The sequence below is a fragment of the Salvelinus alpinus genome, chromosome 10 (genome assembly GCF_045679555.1).
Source record: "Salvelinus alpinus chromosome 10, SLU_Salpinus.1, whole genome shotgun sequence".
Classification (NCBI taxonomy): Eukaryota; Metazoa; Chordata; class Actinopteri; order Salmoniformes; family Salmonidae; genus Salvelinus; species Salvelinus alpinus.
This window is the reverse complement of record NC_092095.1, coordinates 21,599,054-21,621,614: the sequence shown is the minus strand read 5'-3', so window position 1 is coordinate 21,621,614 and position 22,561 is coordinate 21,599,054. Positions and strand designations below refer to the sequence as shown.

Genomic DNA, 22,561 nt, shown 5'->3' with positions numbered 1-22,561 from the left:
TTTGGCCCACGTTAAACAATTTAAAGGCAATGTTACCAAACACTAATTGAGTGTATGTAAGCACTGGGAATGTGATGAAAAAAAAGCTGAAATAAATCATTCTCTCAACTATTATTCTGACATTTCACATTCTTAAATTAGTGGTAGCAATCTCAATCAAACTCAAATGTACATGGCAATTTATTTTCTTCCTAGCATGGACCTTTCAATAGACAGTATTAAAAGTAACCTTACATTTATTGTTGTTTTCAAAAGCTCAAGCAACACTGAAAGCATCCTGAATACACCCCAGTAGTCAACGAGTTTGATCTACGGGTCACCACCCTTTTGTAGGCCCGCGGATCAATTTCCCCCCCAAAAAACAAACAAAAATATGTGTAGGAACTCAGTCAGGCTCTCAACTTAATGTTCAGTTAGAATACACAAGGTGCAACTTCAAAATGTGGTTATGCATCAGCAGTTTTTCTCATTATGTCAGTCACTCAATTAGCCCATGTCACCTAAAAAATGTTTGATTGCTAAATTAGTCTAGCCAGCAAACTAAATGTGTAGTAATCATGGTAAAATTACCAACCGGGGGGGCACATTTAGTTTGTTAGTCATTTTCATTCATATATTTAAAACTGCAAACATTTCTCTCCACCCTATGGCAACATGAACAGAATTACAGGAAATGTACTCTCCGCTGTCAAGGGGAGGGCGCTAAAATGTTTTGCTAGCTACAAATGTTCACTTAGGGCCACCAAAAGCCTAGGGCCGGCTCTGACTGGTATGGATGTGGTATGGATGTGGGTACACAGACCAGTGAGCCAATGCGGCCCCTCATGAGATTAGTTTTTGTGGCCCCCACCCCCATCAAAGTTGCCCATCCCTGATCAAAGCGGCATGGAGTGTTGAGTCTATTCCTATGGGAAAATATATGAATTTATTTTGAAAACCATCATACATAAAGTTGAGAGTTAGTGTGGACTCAGTCTGTAGAGAGAAACGTGTAGGTTGGCAGCAGTCGTAACTCCAACAAAAGAAAACACTATGTCCATCTTTTCATGGGTTTTAATAATGAGTTCAGCCAGTCACATTCATCATCAGACTAAAACTGACTTACTTTGTTCACACAAATCATGAAACCTTGTACAAGAAAACAGATTACAAAACTAACAGTAGTGAAATAGTAAAGAAGAAAAAAAGAGAAAGGCAGAAGGAAACATATATATATATATTTTTTTACAAATAAAAACAATCTTCCCTCATCATTCTGGCAAACCAGAATTCCTCCAATCACTTACATCATCAACATGTGACAATCTTAATCCCAGCCTCAAAATGTTATCTCCCAAATACATTAAGACTAGTCCTGGACTCAGAAGCATGTTTAATGGAGATTCTCTTGATGTACTTTTTAGTTCAGGACTAGGCTTAATCTGTGTCTGGGAAACCGTCCCTGAAGGTCTCTTCTCACCTAGTACATCATCAGTGCCCAAAAGCCTCGATCTCAGTTTAAAGGCTTTCATCTCCCACATCCATTAAGACATGACTAGGTCTGTTCTGTCTTAGTATGCGCTCACTTCCTCTACTGTATCTCCCCTATAGGTCAGCAGTTGGCGTGACAGCCCTGTTGCCATGGCAATAAATGATGGCTGCACATCACGTTGTGCTCTGTCGGTAAGCAGCAGGGCGCTGGGCATGGGGTCGCCAGCCCATGGGGATCCCCTTCGGGGGTCTGTGCTTCAGCGTCCTCCCACACGCAGTAGTGCTCTGGAACGCTGGCGTCCAGTAGAGTCTCCTCACACCTGGGCTATAGGGTCATCTCTGACCTCCTATACGGTTGGTCCTCAGTCGCAGCGTGGTGTTGTTACCTCTTGTTGGAGGTGCGCACCTGGTGTCGGACCCAGCCTGTAGGAGCTACAGGACAGAATGATTACCATCAGGGCCGTAACCAGGGTTTGAGTTTTAATGAGGTCCGGAAGGATTTAATCTCTTTTAAATTAAAGCTCATTTACTGAATTTCTATACAATTAATCAAAATTGACCCCAGCCATTATCACCTTGGCTGCTGTAGGTTCATTCACCTCATTCAACCTACAAACACATAGCCTACTAGCTATACAGTTGTAATCTTATACCCCTGAAAAGGGGCGGAATATGACAAATTATTCACACTGACACATAGCATCAGCCACTGTTCAGTCAGTTGTAATGACGATTTGCATAAAATCATAAACTCTTGAAATTACAGCGTTCACATTTGTATTCCTAGGCACTACTGATCAAGCTCTGCACAAACAAACATCAATGGAGAACAGATGATTGTATTATCACATTCATATGAATTATTAGAATATTACTTTCGATTCTGTATTAATATCAGTGATGTATTGGTAAAAAAAAAAAAAGGTGGGTAACGGCCAAGATGAACAACCACCGATATAAAATGAAAACGTGTGACATTTTTAGAACGGCATAGTTTGCATTTCAATTATTTTATTTAACCAGGTAAGTTGACTGAGAACACATTCTTATTTACAGCAATGACCCAGGGAATATTTTTTTTATTTTTTAAAAACTTTAATCCCTTATTTTATTCAATTGGTAGTTACAGTCTTGTCCCATTGCTGCAGCTCCCCTACGGAATCGGGAGAGCCGAAGGTCGAGAGCCATGCGTCCTCTGAAACACGACCCTGCCAAGCCGCACTACTTCTTGACACACTTGCTCGCTTAACCCGGAAGCCAGCCGCACCAATGTGTCGGCGGAAACACCGTCCGACTGGAAAACAGAGTCAGCTTGCAAGCACCCGACCCCCCACAAGGAGTCGCTAGAGCACGATAGGACATAGCCCCTATAACGGACAATGCTGGGCCAATTGTGCGCCGCCTCATAGGTCTCCCGTTCACAGCCGGTTGTGAAACAGCCTGGGATCGAACCCAGGGCTGTAATGACACCTCAAGCACTGCGATGCAGTGCCTTATACCGCTGTGCCACTCGGGAGGCCTGGGAATAGTTAAAGGGGAGAGAAATACGCCAATTGGAAGCTGGAGATGATTAGGTGGCCACGATGGTATGAGGGCCAGATTGGGATTTTAGCCAGGGCACCGGGGTTAACACCCCTACTTTTACCATAAGTGCCATGGGATCTTTAGTGACCACAGAGTCAGGCACCCGTTAACGTCCCATCTGAAAGACGACACCCTACACAGGGCAATGTCCCCAATCACTGCCCTGGGGCATTGGGGGGAAAAAACTAAAAACATTTGACCAGAAGAAAGAGTGCCTCCTTCTGGCCCTCCAACCACTTCCAGCAGCATTTGGTCTTCCATCCAGGACCAACCCTGCTTAGCTTCAGATGCAAGCCAGCAGTGGGATGCAGGGTGGCATGCTGCTGGTTGTAGGCCTATAGGGAAGATAGGCCATGTCGAGATGCTCATTTAGAAACATATCATTTTTTAAGTTCCTAACTTGTTTGATAAGATTTTCTAAGAGGACCCCACATAGGGCCCCAACTCCAAGTTTGGGAACCACTATACTAACCTCTCCGCTTGCTTTCCCTCTCTCTATGTCTTCTCTCCTTCCTCCTGCATGCATTGCAGCCTGCCTCAGCCTCACCACTGAGCGCCACATCACTTTCTGTCCTAGTAGCCTACTCTCTGTAAAGCAACGTTATTATGAGAACTTAGTAGCGTATTTTTTTTCTCCTGCTGAGGTAGACACCGTGTAAAGTTAGGTTCTTACTTCATCCTTCTAGCTGGCTAAGAAATACTAGCCAGAGCCCTTCAATATTACTCTAATAGAAGTCCCTGAGATATCTATAAGCGACTACCAATTGTGCACTCATTCTCCGAGTCTGTCTTTATTTAGCCGACTCGGAGCCGGGGTGGTTCGTTTCACGTGTCAGGCCCTCGACATGTGCCACAAGAGTGCGGAGTTAGCCGTTTGAGAGAGTGGTGAATGTGCTGCTAAAAAGGCAAATCCATCCAACGCAGGCGAACATACCACTCTTCATGATTCCACTCGTTCACAAAGAGGCAGGCGCGATTAGAACTCAGTCAGATCAGAACTCAGTCAGATCAAGAATATAAGCGTTCTGAACTTTGATCAATGCTGGGTGCAATATTTAGATGCTGAGTCATAATACATTTTCTGTATTGTGTACATTATTATCATTATTATTTTTATTAGAAAACATTGTGTCCTCATATGTAGTTACGGCCATGATTACCATGTAACTTATTACCATAAGTGTTGGAGACATTGCTTTATAGATGGGATGTTAACTTGTAATATTGGATTCGGACGCCATGTGTCCTGCATCTTGATCAGGAGTGTGTGACGTCATAACACTCACATCGTGGCTGTCCTGGTGGTCTGGGGTTGCTGGCACTGCTGCCAAAGGAGGACTGGAAGTTGTGGATGGTCTCCTGCAAAATCTGCCTCTCTCTGCCCTGCAGCAACAATTCAGGTGAATAATAATAACAATACATTGTATTTATACATTTTAATTGAATGTATCAAGCTGTGATCCCTCTTTGGTAACTAAAACAAATAGATAGGCACGGAACACAGAGGGGGGTTGGTAAAAATGTAAAACACACCTTCCCAGCATTGAGTTCAGAAATAGCTGCCAGTATTTGTTGTCTAGGCCCGTCTGTCTTAATCCCCAGTTCCTTTAAATCTCCATCTGTTAGAGTAAGGAAAGCCTCCATATCCACCTGTATTGGATGCACATTGACTGAGTGAGTAGATGACATGAGATTTAAACCACAGCTATGAACATTTTAGGATAAGTAGCAAATACACAACGGCTAAAGCTATAGTGAGGATAACGCATACCTCTTGCTCTTCGAATATGGGCTGGTATTTCTCCAACGAAAGTTTCTTCAGGATACTGGACAGCTCATCTGGGTGTAGTGAGAGATCAGCAGAGATAAGCAGAGGAAGGGATTGTTTTTAAAGTATTCATATCAACCAGAGATGCACTGGCTCACCCTCGTCGGTGATGGTGCCACTGCTGGAGCCGCCGCTGCTCTTGGAGCGCGGGTGGGAGGAGGCGGAGGACAGGGAGTCCCCTGGGGGAGGCTTGGGGGTGGGGGATGGAGACGGGGTCAGGGTGGGAGAGGTGCTCTTGGAGGTAGAGGAGTTCCCAGACTGGGGTCTCTTCTTTAAGTCAGCTTTCTATAAAGAAAATAGATGGGTGTGAATCACTTAGTTCACTAGTTAACACTGACATGTTGTAAGCGTGTATGAGCCTTTATAATGTCTTATAACAAGGTTTGTAATAGGTTTTCCTTCTATGTATCAATATTATATCTGACCCGTCTGGAGTGGACGTCGCTGGACACCAGGCTGGGGGTGCTGTGGATGTCTGGGAGACTGATGTCAGGCACGGTGGGAGGAGGAGTAGGCACAGGGGTGGGGCTTGGCACCTCTGCTGCCTGGGCCTTTGGATCTAACAGGCCTGCGGCTCTCTTCCTCTGGGCAGCAATTTGTGACAGGACGCTGTCTGAACTGCCCCCTTTGGGGAAGAGAAGAAACACAGCCCGTGAGTAGCACTACCACTGAGTAGTACTAGCACTAGCTGTCTGCTCAAATCTCATAGATTAAATCAAATAACTTTTTATTGGTCACATACACATGGTTAGCATATGTTAATGCAAGTGTAGCGAAATGCTTGTGCTTCTAGTTCTGACCGTGCAGTAATATCTAACAAGTAATCAAACAATTTCACAACAACAACCTTATACACACACGTGTAAAGGAATGAATAAGAATATGTACATATAAATATATGGATGAGCGATGGCCGAACGGCATAGGCAAAATGCAGTAGATGGTATTAAGTACAGTATATACAGATAAGATGAGTCATGTAGGGTATGTAAACATTATATAAAGTGGCATTGTTTAAAGTGACTAGTGATACATTTATTACATCACATTTTTTATTATTAAAGTGGCTAGAGATTTGAGTCAGTATGTTGGCAACAGACACTCAATGTTAGTGATGGCTGTTTAACAGTCTGATGGCCTTGAGATAAACAGCTTCTTTCAGTCTCTCGGTCCCCGCTTTGATGCACCTGTACTGACCTCGCCTTCTGGATGATAGCGCGGTGAACAGGCAGTGGCTCGGGTGGTTGTTGTCCTTGATGATCTTTTTGGCCTTCCTGTGACATCGGGTGCTGTAGGTGTCCTGAAGGGCAGGTAGTTTGCCCCCGGTGATGCGTTGTGCAGACCTCACTACCCTCTGGAGAGCCTTACGGTTGTGGGCGGAGCAATTGTCATACCAGGCGGTGATACAGCCCGACAGGATGCTCTCGATTGTGCATCTGTAAAAGTTTGTGAGTGTTTTTGGCGACAAGCCAAATTTCTTCAGCCTCCTGAGGTTGAAGAGGCGCTGTTGTGCCTTCTTCACCACGCTGTCTGTGTGGGTGGACCATTTCAGTTTGTCCGTGAAGTGTACGCCGAGGAACTTAAAACTTTCCATCTTCTCCACTACTGTCCAGTCGATGTGGATAGGGGGGGCTCCCTCTGCTGTTTCCGGAAGTCCACGAGCATCTCCTTTGTTTTGTTAACGTTTACTGTACCTGAGCGGTTGTGTGAGTCTGATCAGGCAGTAGCAATAGTCTGAAAGTGTGTGTGTGGTGTGTGTGTGTATGACACCTAGCCAAGTGTGTTTTCATGTGCCTGTACCTGAGCGGTTGTGTGAGTCTGGCCCGTGGCGGTTGAGCCCTGCCACCCCGTTGGAGCCACCCGAGGAGTGGGGGGAGTGGTAGTTGCCTGAGTTGGAGGGGGAGGTGGATGAGGGGCCCTTGGTGAGGCTGGGGAACTTAATGGACCTGCTCACCACACGACTGATAGAGGTCTGTGACACAGCATGGAAGGAAATAATACTTTTTCTTCACTCCAAAATCACAATTTATCAGTGGGTTTCAATTACAGTAAGAAAAAAAATAAGAAAATCGGCAGCAACGTGTGACTCACAATGTCAGAGTTGCCGCTGCTGTTGAAGTTGGCTTTGCCGGGTCTCTGTGGCATGGGCAGCCGTGAGGCTTCACTCTTGCCCTCTTTGATGACCCTGGAGCGGTCTGAGTTCCACGGCTCAAAGTTCGACGGGGGCAGAAAGGGTGGGATCACTGCCTTCAGCTTGTCGTTGGGCAGACGCGTCAGCGGCGCCCCATTTCTCAGCTGAAAGTTTAGTAGAAGTTTCAATCAGTTCAATCACGCCAGCATTGCATTATCTATGCCGTAGCATACACAGTAAATAGTCTATGGTCCCCAGTCCGGGACAGAGCATCTCCATTTTCACAGTTTCTGTCAATAATATCCACAATGTGTAGCAGTTTGCCACAGGACTCCATTGTTCACTTCAACTGAAGTTTCAATGAAATGTAGCCACAGGGCTTATCATAGTTAATTCACTTAAATCCAAAACCTGTTCGAATGTAAAGACTCCTACCATTGTGGTTATTAGAAAGTCATCCTTCTCTGTGCCCGTTCTGCCAAGACCTATGAAACAGATACAAATAAATCAATAGGTAGTTTAGTGGAACCATACATGACATTCTCTCATGTTCCTGTATTCAAGGCCCAACTGTTTCAGCCACTGACCACAAAATAGAATGTTTCAACTAAATCTCTCAGGAAGAATATGGCCATTGTGAAAAATGAACCATTTCAAAACATCAGGGAATCAAGATGGTTTCCAGGAAATGCCACTTACAGACATTTACCATACTTTTGTTCAATTCCCATTTCTCACAAACAATCCATGCACAATCAGTAGGACAGTTTATACAATACTAAAGTATTGCTTATTCTAAACTGACTATACTGTAAAAAGAACTACTGCAAAAATTCTGTTTACAAAACAAAAACTGGAACATTGTTATTGGGAAAGGTCTTATTTCCCCCATGTCTCACCACTGTCTTTGCTCTTGGCTGTCCAGGCTGTGCTGATGTCAGTACTCCCCATGGCTGCAGGGGGCGACACCGCCCCGCACGGGGTGGCACTCTTCCTCGCAGCCTTCATGGTGGCGTCCAGAGGCACCTCGGGTTCGTCAGGGAAGGGGGCTAGGCGGTTGGAGGATAGCCCGTGTCTTAGAGTGTGGGTCAGCTTTAGCCTCCTGAACCTGTTAGACATCCTGTTCCACCACGACTGGACAGGAAGGAGACAGTAGTCATATGTCCTATGATAATAAACCGAGAGTGCTGGGCGAAATGCATCCCAAAATCTGATTTAATTTGGCCCTGATCTAAACAGTGCCTGACCTTTAATCCTCCTCTGTCATCGGGTGGTACGGGGACATTATTGAGAGACTGCCTGCTCTTGGAGCCAGTGAGGGGAGTCCAGCCCCTGTGTTTTCCCTTGTCTTTGTCCACCTGCATGCAGACGGACGCCAGCAACCTCACCAGCTCAGTGTCTGTAGGGAAGAGAATGGCAGAGTGTGACTTGGGTGCATTTGGTTTACCAGGTGTCCTAAGCACTGGCAATGATAACACACATCACAGTGCAAATACATTATAACACTTCACACTGACTATCTGCACCAGTAAACTCAGAAGCAGCAGCAGATTGTGTTGTGGTTTTACCTGGGTCATTCAGCAGCATGACCAGGTCAAAAGCAGTGTATCCATTCTTGGCTCGCAGGTTGACATCTGCACCCTGACTGAGCAGATACTTCACCACATCTTTATTCCTATGAGCACAGGCACGAAAGAAGAAAAGCTTAGATTAGAAGACAACTTTTTAAAATCCCCTTGACTGTATACACTACTCTTTCAAGGGCTTTTATTTATTTTTACTATTTTCTACATTGTAGAAAAAATAAAGAAAAACCCTTGAATGAGTAGGTGTTCTAAAACTTTTGACCGGTAGTGTATGTGTTTGTGAAGGTGTCTGTGTAGAATAAGAAAGTGTAATCAAAATTGCGGTCATGCGTCACATATTTACCCATGGTACGTGGCCTGCATGAGGGCCGTCCAGCCGTGTACTCCATCTTGTTTGTCCACGTCGGCGCTCTTCTCCAGCAGGAGCTGCACCACCTCCAGCTGCCCACTGACGGCTGCTATCATCAGGGGAGACGCCCCGTCCGGGTTGGCCATGTTCACCTGGGATGGATCTTCCTCCAAGATCTCCTTCACCAGCTGGGAGTTTCCTGGGACACACACACATGCACAAACACACACACATACAAACCCACATGCACAAACACACACAAACAGACACACATGCACAAACAAACACACATGCACACGTGCAAACACACATGCACACGTGCAAACACACACACACTCACACAGATATGAGTATGAATGCACGCACGCACAAGATTACCACAGACCACTCAATTCCAGCTACATACATTCTTATTGAAACAAAGGTCTCTGTCCTCCACCCAAAAGTTTCAAATATTTTCAGCCCTCTCAGACCCCACACATTCTTCCTTCGCAGGGTTTTACCCCAGACTGCATTGAGCAAGCATGCAAGACTGCCCAGTGCACATACCATGTTAGATTCTCTCAAACTCACATAGTCCCTACTTCAGGAACGTTTAGGTATGACTTTTTGGTTGAACTACATGCATGGTTGGATTACTTACTGTAAATGCATGGTAGTGTTATGCCCACTCTTGCAGACATAACTCAATACGACAGCTTTCCCCTTACAATGCAATATGTCCTCTCACAATGCAAACCTCTGTTTAGTATGTGCCTGCGTCCGCTAAACTCACCTAACTTCAAGGCACTGAAAACATCTGGTCTCCTCTTCTCGTCATCTATGAGAGTGGTAAAAGAACAGAAGATGAATGTACCAAGGACTGAAAAAGCAACAATCCTACCATTGCCACCACCACCATACACTACCCCTACTGCTGAACCCAGTCACATTGGGTACCAGAAGAAGACAGGGAACACTTGAGTGGAGAAATACTGGAGAGTTGTACAGGCTAGAGACAACAAAGCTCAGTCCAAAACCATCAGGAGAGTGGACCACAATCACATGACTGCTAGCCAGGCAGACGGATGAGGGAACTCAAAACATGTGACTGGTCCTTTTCGTCCTGAACTGTAGTTAAGGTTAATGTGCTTACCATAGTGTACAATAACAATATATGCATTGTAAGCATTCAGTAGTGATATGGAGAAAACTTTAGCGGTGACTTTGAGATCTCTGATATATCAATTGAACAGCAAAACAATAGGGAAAATGCAAGCAGAAAATATGTTATATATTTTCAGAACTGTTTGGCTATAACGACCATCGTTATGTTTGGAGGTAAAGGGGGATGCTTGCAAGCCGAAGAACACCATCCCAACTAGAGGTCGACCGATTAATCGGAATGGCCGATTAATCGGGGCCGATTTCAAGTTTTCATAACAATTGGAAATCGGTATTTTTGGGCGCCGATTTGCCGTATTTTTTTTATTTTTTTTGACACCTTTATTTAATCTTTATTTAACTAGGCAAGTCAGTTAAGAACACATTCTTATTTTCAATGGTCGGCCTAGGAACGTTCTGCCTCAGATTTTTAACCTTGTCAGCTCGGGGGATCCAATCTTGCAACCTTACAGTTAACTAGTCCAATGCTCTAACACCTGATTACATTGCACTCCACGAGGAGCCTGCCTGTTAGCGAATGCAGTAAGCTAAGGTAAGTTGCTAGCTAGCATTAAACTTATCTTATAAAAAACAATCAATCAATGACTGTCATTGCTCCAATGTGTACTTAACCATAAACATCAATGCCTTTCTTAAAATCAATACACAAGTATATATTTTTAAACCTGCATATTTAGCTAAAAGAAATCTAGGTTAGCAGGCAATATTAACCAGGTGAAATTGTGTCATTTCTCTTGCGTTCATTGCACGCAGAGTCAGGGTATATGCAACAGTTTGGGCCGCCTTGCTCTTTGCGAGAATTTTACGTAATTATGACAACATTGAGGGTTGTGCAATGTAACAGGAATATTTAGACTCATGGATGCCACCTGTTAGATAAAATACGGAACGGAATAAACGTTTTGTTTTCGAGGTGATAGTTTCCGGATTAGTCAAAGGTATATGGTTTAGAGAGAAATAGTCGACGCGTTATAATTCCTGTAATAACTTGCGGCTGAATTTGAAAGGGGTTCCTTCGTTATTTTACCGTTCATGTCTTCCATAGAGAATGTCTTGATCTACTTCAAATAAGGTCTGTGTTTCGTGCAGGCTTAAACCGCCTCGACGTTTTGATACCCGTGTAAATCTCACTAGGATAAGGTAACGTTTGTCAACATATTTTCATAAATCCACTCTACAAAAAAAATGTATCTTCGCTTATATTTAGCCAATATTGATCAGAGTTACCTTGTCCTATGGATATCTACACAGTTATAAAATTGGCACGGTGATGTAAGCCTACACGAAACACAGACCTTATTTTAAGTGAATCTAAAAATATCTTATGGAATAAATGAACGAACCGCTTTTCAGATTTTGCTAAAAGGTGTCATGGGAATTATGACTCGCACTTTGGTTGTCAATTCTTACCATGCCCATTATTAAAATAGGATTTCCTGTATATAGAAATTAAAGTTTTTGTTTTCAACATTCATCACAGGTAACTTAAACTCTATTTTTATTCAAACAGTTGGGAGTATTTGTCTCCTAAGCAGACTCTTCAGTATCATTGTCAGAGCTGTGTGCGTGTGTGTATTTATGTATTATATTAAGTTAAAATAAAAGTGTTCATTGTTCATTCAGTATTGTTGCAATTGTCATTATTACAAAAATGTGTGTGTGTGTGTATGATATATATATATTATTATTATCATTAAAAAAATAAAAAAAAAATCGCCCGATTAATCGGTATCGGCTTTTTTTGTCCTCCAATAATTGGTATCGGTATCGGCATTGAAAAATCATAATCGGTCGACCTCTAATCCCAACCATGAAGTACGGGGGTGACAGCATCATGTTGTGGGGGTGCTTTGCTGCAGGAGGGACTGGTGCACTTCACAAAATAGATGGCATCAAGAGGGGGGGAAATTATGTGGATATACTGAAGCAACATCTCAAGACATCAGTCAGGAAGTTAAAGCTTGGTCGCAAATGGGTCTTCCAAATGGACAATGACCTCAAGCACACTCCCAAAGTTGTGGCAAAATGGTTGAAGGACAACAAATTCAAGGTATTGGAGTGGCCATCACAAAACCCTGACCTCAATCCTTTAGAAAATTTGTGGGCAGAAATAAAAAAGCGTGTGCAAGCAAGGAGGCCTACAAACCTGACTCAGTTATACCAGCTCTGTCAGGAGGAATGGGCCAAAATTCACCCAACTTATTGTGGGAAGCTTGTGGAAGGCTATCCGAAACATTTGACCCAAGTAAAACAATTTAAAGGCAATGCTACCAAATACTAACTGAGTGTGTGCAAACTTCTGACCCACTGGGAATGTGATGAAAGAAATAAAAGCTGAAATAACTAATTCTCTCTACTATTATTCTGACATTTCACACTCTTAAAATAAAGTGGTGATCCTAACTGACCTTAGACAGGGCATTTGTACTAGGATTAAATGTCAGGAACTGTGAAAAACTGAGTTTAAATGCATTTGCCTAAGGTGTATGTAAACTTCCAACTTCAACTGTACGTTGTCTTTCCAGTTATACAGGATGATGTAGTTCATAGGCATTACTGAGTCGTGTTGATCATTAGAATGGGTAACTGGCTGAAGAAATTCTAGGAAGATTCAGATGTTTAAAGGGATAGCCCTCCCCAAAATCAAAGTTTGTTTTCATTATAGCTCAAAAGGTTGTCTTGCATCTGCTTAGAATGGGAATTATTGGCACTAACCATCTAACTACTAGGCTTAAATGGTGCCTATGTTTCCCATTCACTTGGAATTGAGGCCTGCAGATTTTTCCTAATATCGCAGGATCTACACAGGAATTTGGGGGCGAAAACATTCAAATAAAAATGTTTTATTTTGGGGTAAACTGTCCCTTTAAGGTGGCACTTCATTACCTACGTTCAGAGGGCCACAACATTGCGTGACGTTCAGATAGAAATATATTATGTACAACAGACTTGCCTCTCTGACATGTAGAGTGAGGAATCGTGTCAGCTCTATTCGTGACATTTCTATCTGCAGCGTTCAGTTAGTTGCCCGATGCTGAACGGAGCCCTGCTATAATAACAATTTGTCAAAGAAATGCAGAGCTCAGATGTTTTCAAGGGTAGGTTTCAAATTCAGGGTCCCTCCTGTGTACTTCTTGGCCAAAGACAAGAGGCACATCAAAGAGAACAGGTGTCTAAGGGGGGAACTCTGTAACAATGTCTCTTTCTTTTAGACACCCAAGGTGTGACCACTGCTTTACTTTCACTTGAGTGTCAATTGTAGTGTTACAATAAAGCTTTGAGTTAATTAGAAAACGTTCACAACAATCGAGATTACTACCTATGAGTGACCAGGACAAGATCCGCTGAAGACTTCCGTTAAAACTTCTTATGGCTGCAATCCCGGTAACGGGATCGATATGACAACAGCCAGTGAAAGTGCAGGGCGCCAAATTCAAACAACAGAAATCTCATAATAAAAATTCCTCAAACATACATGTGTCTTATACCATTTTAAAGGTAATCTTGTTGTTAATCCTACCAAAGTGTCCGATTTCAAATAGGCTTTTCAGCGAAAGCACCACAAATGATTATGTTAGGACACCACCAACTCACAGAAAAATTCAGCCATTTTTCCAGCCAAAGAGAGGAGTCACAAAAAGCACAAATAGAGATAAAATGAATCACTAACCTTTGATGATCTTCATCAGATGACACTCATAGGACTTCATGTTACACAATACATATATGTCTTGTTCGATTAAGTTCATATTTATATCCAAAAACCTCCGTTTACATTGGCGCCATGTTCAGAAATGCCACCAAAATATCCGGAGAAATTGCAGAGAGCCACGTCAAATAACAGAAATACTCATCATAAACTTTGATGAAAGATACATGTTTTACATAGAATTAAAGATACACTTGTTCTTAATGCAACCGCTGTGTCAGATTTCAAAAAGCTTTACGGCAAAACACAATATTGAATAATCTGAAAACAACGTTCAGCCACAACAGCAAGCCATATAGTTACCCGCAAAATTGTGCAGTCAACAAAACTCATAAAAAGCATTATAAATCTTCACTTACCTTTGCTGATCTTTGTCGGAATGCACTCCCAGGACTCCCACTTCCACAAGAAATGTTCGTTATTTTCGGTAATGTCCATCATTTATGTCCAAATAGCTATTTTTGTAGCGTGTTTGGTAAACAAATCCAACGTCAGGGAAGCGCATTCACTAAAACCTGACGAAATGTCCAAAAGTTCCGTAACAGTCAGTAGAAACATGTCAAACGATGTCTTGAATCAATCTTTAGAATGTTTTTAACATAAATCTTGAATAACGTTCCAACCTGAGAATTACATTGACTTCAGATGAGCGATGGAACAGAGCTCCCTCTCATGTGAACTCGCATGGTCAAAGAATGTTCAGGTCATGGCAGACCTGACTAATTCCCCTCTCATTCGGCCCCCCTTCACAGTAGAGGCATCAGACAAGGTTCTACAGACTGTTGACATCTAGTGGAAGCCGTAGAAAGTGCAAACTTATCCATATCTCGCTGTGATTTCAATGGGATCTTGGTTGAAAATCGACCAGCCTTTTGCCTGCCATATGAGTTTTGTTATACTCACAGACATAATTCAAAACAGTTTTAGAAACTTCAGAGTGTTTTCTATCCAATACTAATAATAATATGCATATATTAGCAACTATGACTGAGGAGCAGGCCGTTTACTCTGGGCACCTCTGTGCACCTTTCATCCAAGCTACTCAATACTGCCCCTGCAGCCATAAGAAGTTAAGTCTCAAAGATTAACTTGTTGCAATCTTATCTGTGTATTGACTAACGACAATCATATCAGAAATAGAAAAACTGCTTTGTGCCTTGTTGGCCTAATTTGACTGCATATCAAATTAGTGTTTCTCCTGAATGCTTCTTCAGTGGGACAGAGATCCCTGAATAAAGCATCAAGGCTTGCCAACAATAACATTTCCTCAACAAATTGAAACCTAGCCTAAATGTTTTGGGGCTGAGCGTAGCAGAGTTAGATGGGGGTCTGTTCCAGTCCACCTAAATAGGCTTAATGAAAATACTGGAAAACTGATTTCCAACAGTGTGCAACCAACCAGGGTTCAAATCCGGGTCTCATACATGTCACAAGACTGCTAAAGCCTAGGCGTTGCTAGGGTTACTCATCACATTAGTGTGGTTCACCGAACCACCTTCATTACACCTGGAGAGAGAAGTGAACTCGTGGCTGTTCTATACCTGGCTGTGGGCGCACGGTGGTGATGGAGTCCAGGTAGGCCTTGACATCCCTCTGATTGAGCTGCAGCGATAGCTCGAAGGCCGTCTTGGCCAGCACGTTGACCTGGTCCGGGTCCGCACCCCGCTCCACCAGCTGCTGGGCCACGACCACCTTCCCGCTCAGCGTGGCCAGCATGAGGGCACCCCAGCCAGTGGTCTTCTGGGAAAAGTTCACCTCCGCCCCCCACTCCAGGAGCAGGCGAACGGATGCCTCGTGGCCATGCTGTGAGGCAGCAAGGAGCGCCGTGATATCCATGAACTCCCTTCCACCCTCGTCTCCGATGCTGTTGTTGCTGTTGGTGACACCCTCAGCAAGCGCCAGGTGGTCATAGTCGTCGACGTAGGCGCCGCTCTCCAGGAGGAGCTTGGCCACATGGGTGTGGCCCCCTCTGGCCGCCATAGTCAACACGCTGGCCCCCATCCGGTTCCTGCCGTTCATCTCCGCCCCGTTCTCCAGCAGGATGTGGGCCACATTTAGATGGCCAAACCTAGTGGACGACAAGACAACGTCATGGAACTGTCCAAATATTTCCAAAAACGTACTAAGATCATCTTAAGTCCATTGGTAAGCAATGAACGCACAATGATGTTAATGCTTATTGTTTTGAAGACTAGGAGAACCTTCATATGGAGTCATAGGTCACATGGTAGACAGGTGACCAGGAAGTGTTAGGACAGAGGAGAGCAGTCATGTCTAGACGGGATACAGCCTATGTCAAATTGACATCAAAAGTTTAAACAAATTGCCTTTTGGTAACGCTAACCATTTTCCTAACCTTAACCTAATTCTCCTAATATGCCATGTTAATTATCCTTACCTGCTACGAAAAGTCAATTCTAAGAGACTGTATACCATCTAGTCAAAACCGAGGAGAGCATATGTTTCTAATCATTAAGATGATCTATCTCTTTAAAGGTACACTCCGCAATATGACATAGATGCAGTTCTAAGTAAACAGCATTGTAAATCAATTTCCGCAACAACTAAGACCGTTGAAGCACGAGCGTACTTTCAGCACCAAGAGTTGTCAATTTCCGATTGATTGTGCCGCGGCTGCTGCTTCATGTTTCAGTACAACAATGTAAGTTACTCAAATCTGGCTTATTGTGAGATCAATAACTATGATAAACAGACCTACATCATCAGCAAGAAACATAATAAAATCAATTGTAGAAGTAGCAAGCTATCAAATTTGACCTCCGGTCCTCCTCATCTTCGCTCTCTCCTTGTAAAACTGAACAAAACATTGGCTATAGGCTAGTCCACACACATGTTTTGGGGACTAGACCATTCAAAGATGATTTTCGGTTTGACTCGCCTCCTGAACTGACACCATAGGCCTACATAGCACAGCCATTGGTTAGGCAGCACAGGAATGACCGTGTTCTGCCATGGCCAGCGAAGAGCCCGGATCTCAATCCCATTGAGCACGTCTGGCACCTTTTGGATCAGAGGGTGAGGGCTAGGGCCATTCCCCCCAGAAATGTCCGGGAACTTGCAGGTGCCTTGGTGGAAGAGTGGGGTAACATCTCACAGCAAGAACTGGCAAATCTGGTGCAGTCCATGAGGAGGAGATGCACTGCAGTACTTAATGCAGCTGATGGCCACACCAGATACTGACTGTTACTTTTGATTTTGACTCCCCCTTTGTTCAGGGACACATTATTCCATTTCTGTTAGTCACATGTCTCTGGAACTTGTTCAGTTTATGTCTCAGTTGTTGAATCTTGTTATGTTCATACAAATATTTACACAAGTTAAGTTTGCTGAAAATAAACGCAGTTGATAGTGAGAGGACATTTCTTTTTTTGCTGAGTTTACATCCCTACACAGGCTCAGGGGCCTGTGATGGCATAACATTCACCGACAGGATTTCTTGCACAGCCTCGGCTGTGAAATCACACATACCCAGAAAATGTTCAGCAGCATTCACAATGATTACAATTTCCTTACACTTCTTCTCCGCCCGTGCTGTAAAGTTTATGACCATTGCAATAAATAATACAAAGTCCACCTTTTTAGCATTTCACTATCCCTTAGTTGATGAGAAACCTTCACTAGTCGTGGTGGCTCTGCTACCATTGTTTCTTCCCCGCCACTCGTTCCATCCAATCTTCTCACCGCCTCCAGATAGGAGACACTCTGGACACTCCTTACCCTTGCCACCTCAATCTCCTTCACCCTAACAGGGCACTCCGGTAATTCAGCCGCATGTTCACCTCCAGAGTTGCAGCATTTCACTTCATCTGGCATAAGATATTCTTCCCTTCTGCACACACTTGACACATGACTAAATCTTTCACATTTATGACACCGAAGGGGCTTGTGCACAAAAGCTCATGAATCCTAACTTTATATGAGAAGGGAGAAACTATTAATCAAAAAACAGTAGCATGAATAAAGTTAATTTATTTTCTCCATCCACCATACAGGTCAGTCACCAACCACTCAATCGATGTCCTCAGTTATATCCTCTGCCTTTATTTCTTGAGCCACCCCAAAAATACCCCCCTTGACAGGCCCCCTGCTACGAAAATCTATACAGGAAACAGTCCACTCCGATATCTTTTTTAGTCTTAAACAAACTTATTCTGCTTCGCAGACACACAAAAAATCTAAATAAGACCACTTCTTGTGACTCACTTTCCTTCAACACATTCCAGACTGTCCTCAAGACGTTAAACATATTTCCCAAGTAGCATTGATTCAAAACCCTCACTCCGAATAAAAATGAGTCTGGTGGTTTCCTATTTTCCACCACAGCTTTACTTCTTTCTCATTTCCCTTGGCACTGAACCCACTATTCTCACTTTCTGTACTATTATCTTCACCCGACTCACTAGCAGTTTCAAACAAAACCTCAGTTTCCACCATCTTAACGACCAGATATGGATCATTTGGTTGAGACCACACTAAATAGCCTATAGGCACACTCGATATTGCACGCCCAGTGGAGAATCAGAGATGAGGGGCGGCATCGGCCACACGTTGATATATAGCCTAATAAACAACTCATTTTAAAACCCTGAGAAATATTGAAATGTCATCAATTACAAATTGCATGACCCTGACCTGGACTAGATAAAAAAAATACTAAACCCTCCCATTGACTGAAATTGAAAAAGTATGACCCTCCCCCATTTCCCTCCAGGTACATTATGTAAATTTAAATCCATCCCTTACTGCTCGAACACACAATATCTGAGGTGCTGCTCGTGGCAACGTCATTTCGCTGAGTCTACATTTAAGATTATCTTTATTGAAACTCACCCATGGCTAGTATAGATTGTTTAATTTTGATTTATTCATCATACACAATCTTCTGTGTTGTGCATATATTATAATACAATTATAACATTTTAATCGGGGTCACACTCATTTAACATCTGTATTCATTATTGACCAATATCATGAGCACATAAACTGGTAGTAACCACACCTTGTTGCCTGCATGAGAGGCGTCCAGCCATAGTTGTTACGGCTGTCCACCGAAGCCCCCTTTCGCAGTAGAAATCGGACCAGATTCTCATGTCCACTCGCGGAGGCAAACTGCAACGCGGTGTTGCCCTCTTCATCTGTGCAATCCACTGGCACCAGAGAAAGTCCCCGTGAGATGTCCACAACATTGCATTCCGATCCCGCTTCTGACCGCAGTCTGCTTTGCCTCCCGGACTCTTTCGCCCCGGGATCAAGAATCCCTCGAGCAGTTTCGTAGTCTCCTTCATCACAAGCACGAAACAACAACAGTGCGTTTGCTGGAACACCTAAATTCATCTCCGAGGTTAGTTTGAGTTCCAGTTGTGGTGTTCTAAAACTTTTCTCTTCCTTAATCCAATGTCTATCGGCGGCCCATCTTTGAAAAGCATGACGCACTAACAAGAGTAAAGTTCTCTCCTCGAGTAATACGGCGTTTTGGGTTGTACTATAACCAATATTATCACACAAATTAAAAGCATAAAGCTTTTTATTTTCTAATGTAAATCATATTCGCTGCCAGTTACTCTCTCGTCTCAACCTCTGGAAATGTTGCCATTCTACGCGTGCGCAAAATGAAAACAACGTAAGAGCAGTCTTTTTCGGACCACCTCCCTTTTATTGAAAAAATTAAGAAAAACGTCTTATTGGACGAAAGGAGTCCTTTGGAACATTAGACTAAATAGTTGAGAGCTACAGACCGTGATGCATGGTTAAAATAAAATCGATCACATTAATTTATAGTATAGTAGCCTAGTATGAATATTTAATGGTCAACTTTAATATTCATTTAGGCATGATAAAGGACATGGGATTTTGGATATAGGCCTACTGTTCTCCAGGCTTATAAATGAGAGAACACGACACTTTTTTAGTATCGGAAACAATGTGTAGACTATGACGTTTCTCTTTACGCCACTGCTATTTTATATTGCTGTTTATTAATTTGGAGTTGTGGTTGGTAATTTAATTGGCAGTTGTCTTACATGAATGCATTATAAACATGCATAGGCTCACTATGGAACGGTGAGGTTTTAAGAATACAATCAAGATAGTTTAAGGATACTGTGCAGAGCAAAATCCATAATATACACAGATACTTGCTGCAGTCAGAATCTCTACTCTTCTCCCGAGTGTGTTCGTTCACTCCCCCTCATAGATTACAATGGGTCTAAGTGTGGGCTACAGGTAGTCTCCACTTTATTAATCTTACACCAATCCATTCCTTTTAAATCTATGGGGGAAATAGAGGGCAATGAAAGAGTGTACCCTACCCTTTAGACTTATTGAGGACCCTAATGGTTTGATCAGTTTTCAATTCTTCAATGTGGCACCACAGATAGACAGCAGAGGGAGCCATTCTCCTGTGAAATGCATTGCGTGTAGTGGAGTCGACTACCATTTTTTAAGGTCAATTAATTTGAGGGTCACTTTCTCCTCTCATAACTCTACTCCACATACAGTTTATAAACCTAACTGTAAGGATCCTTCTAAATGAGTAATGTTCTTTCCAATTTGTGGCAACCAGCCAAGTACAACAGCCATGGGCTGCGCATCAGCTTTTCCAATTACCCTGTCAAACATTGATATATAGCTCAATATCATCAGCACCGAATCAAGGAGCTGGATGTCCACTCCCCAAGCGCATACAGAGACACTTTTTATAATAGAAACAACGGCTATAAATTAAAAGATCTGACAAGTCCGTAGTAGTTTGTCTGCCCTTACTGCTAGAAGGCAAACATTGGCCGGTAGGACGTTTAAAGCACTAAGCTGTTTGTTACCGTAAAGTCATATAAAATGTCACTGATCCATAGACAGGTTCCACACAACGCTTTTTGGATATAATGATATGAATATTCAGCAGTGCAATTCATACACTTCACATCAAATTAAATTTTATTGGTCACATACACATGGTTAGCAGATCTTAATGCGAGTGTAGCGAAATGCTTGTGCTTTTAGTTCCGACAATCCAGTAATATCTAACAAGTAATCTAACAAATTCACAACAACTACCTTATGCACACAAATGTAAGGGGTGAATAAGAATATGTACATATAAATATATGGATGAGCGATGGCCGTGCGGCATAGGCAAGATGGTATACAACAGTATATACATGAGTAATATGAGATGAGTAATATGTAAACATTATTAAGATGGTGTTATTTAAAGTGACTAGTGATACCTTTATTAAGTCCATTTATTAAAGTGGCCAGAGATTGAGTCTGTATGTTGGCAGAAGCCTCTCTATGTTAGTGATGGCTGTTTAACAGTCTGATGGCCTTGAGATAGAAGCTGTTTTTCAGTCTCTCCGTCCTAGCTTTGATGTACTTGTACTGACCTCGCCTTCTGGATGACAGCGGGGTGAACAGGCAGTGGCTCGGGTGGTTGTTGTCCTTGATGATCTTTTTGGCCTTCCTGTGACATCGGGTGCTGTAGGTGTCCCTAAGAGCAGGTAGTTTGCCCCCAGTGATGCATTGTGTAGACCTCACTACCCTCTGGAGACTCTTGCGGTTGAGGGCGGTGCATTTGCCGTAGTCATGGGTGAACAGGGAGTACAGGAGAGGGCTGAGAATGCACCCTTGTGGTGCCCCAGTGTTGAGGATCAGCGGGGTGGAGATGATGATTCCTACCTTCACCACCTGGGGGCGTCCCGTCAGAAAGTCCAGGACCCAGTTGCACACGGCGGGGTTGAGACCCAACGTCTCGAGCTGAATGACGAGTTTGGAGGGTACCATGGTGTTAAATGCTGAGCTGTGGTCAATGAACAGCATTCTTACATAGGTATTCCTCTTGTCCAGATGGGATTGTGCAGTGTGATGGCGATTGCATCGTCAGTGGACCTATTGGGGCGGTAAGCAAATTGGAGTGGGTCGAGGGTATCAGATAGGGTGGAGGTGATATGATCTTTGACTAGCCTCTCAAAGCACTTCATGATGACATAAGTAAGTGCAACGGGGCGATAGTCATTTAGTTCAGTTACCTTAGCTTTCTTGGGAACAGGAACAATGGTGGCCATCTTGAAGCATGTGGGGACAATAAACTGGGATAGCGATTGATTGAATATGTCCTGAAACACTCCGTGATTGACTGTAGACCCTGCAGTACATTCAGATGAGCAATTGGGCAACACTTTACTTAAAGTTTGCAGGTATGAGCCTTTGTAATGTCTTATTACAATATTATCAATATTTCAACTGATTGAGAATTGCTGTTATTTTGTCAAAATCATTCTGAGATGAAAATAATAAAAATTTATAAGGGGTCATACATGCTCACAACAAGATATAATGCATTATACCTGGATGTTTTAAAGAAAGAGTTACCAACATTCTGCGTATAGATATACCTTTTTGCTATGTTTAAGAGTTACGTTGTCACGCCCTGACCTTAGAGATCCTTTTTATGTCTCTATTTTGGTTTGGTCAGGGCGTGAGTTTGGGTGGGCATTCTATGTTTTGTGTTCTATGTTTTCTATTTCTGTGTGTTTGGCCGGGTGTGGTTCTCAATCAGAGGCAGCTGTCTATCGTTGTCTCTGATTGAGAACCATACTTAGGTATCCTTTTCCCACCTGTGTTTTGTGGGTAGTTGTTGTATGTTTTGTGTCTGCACCAGACAGAACTGTTTCGGTTTCGTTCGTTCTCTTTGTTGTTTTTTTGTTATTCAGTGTTCAGTTTT

At 43.0% G+C, this 22,561-nt stretch overlaps 1 protein-coding gene across 1 annotated transcript; it reads right to left on the bottom strand.

Annotated features, from left to right (window-relative positions):
- Positions 1–1,037: 1,037 nt before the first annotated feature.
- Positions 1,038–19,451, bottom strand: LOC139531700 (ankyrin repeat and SAM domain-containing protein 6-like). Its single transcript, XM_071328399.1, has 16 exons — positions 18,842–19,451; positions 15,363–15,889; positions 9,724–9,768; positions 8,943–9,147; positions 8,582–8,688; positions 8,261–8,412; positions 7,913–8,147; positions 7,449–7,498; positions 6,974–7,177; positions 6,683–6,854; positions 5,308–5,507; positions 4,981–5,167; positions 4,826–4,893; positions 4,588–4,704; positions 4,341–4,437; positions 1,038–1,902 (listed from the first exon to the last, which is right to left on the bottom strand). Exons 1-16 carry the CDS (start codon positions 19,174–19,176, stop codon positions 1,853–1,855), a joined length of 2,751 nt encoding a protein of 916 aa, XP_071184500.1. The 5' UTR covers positions 19,177–19,451; the 3' UTR covers positions 1,038–1,852.
- Between the last annotated feature and the right edge of the window lie 3,110 nt (positions 19,452–22,561).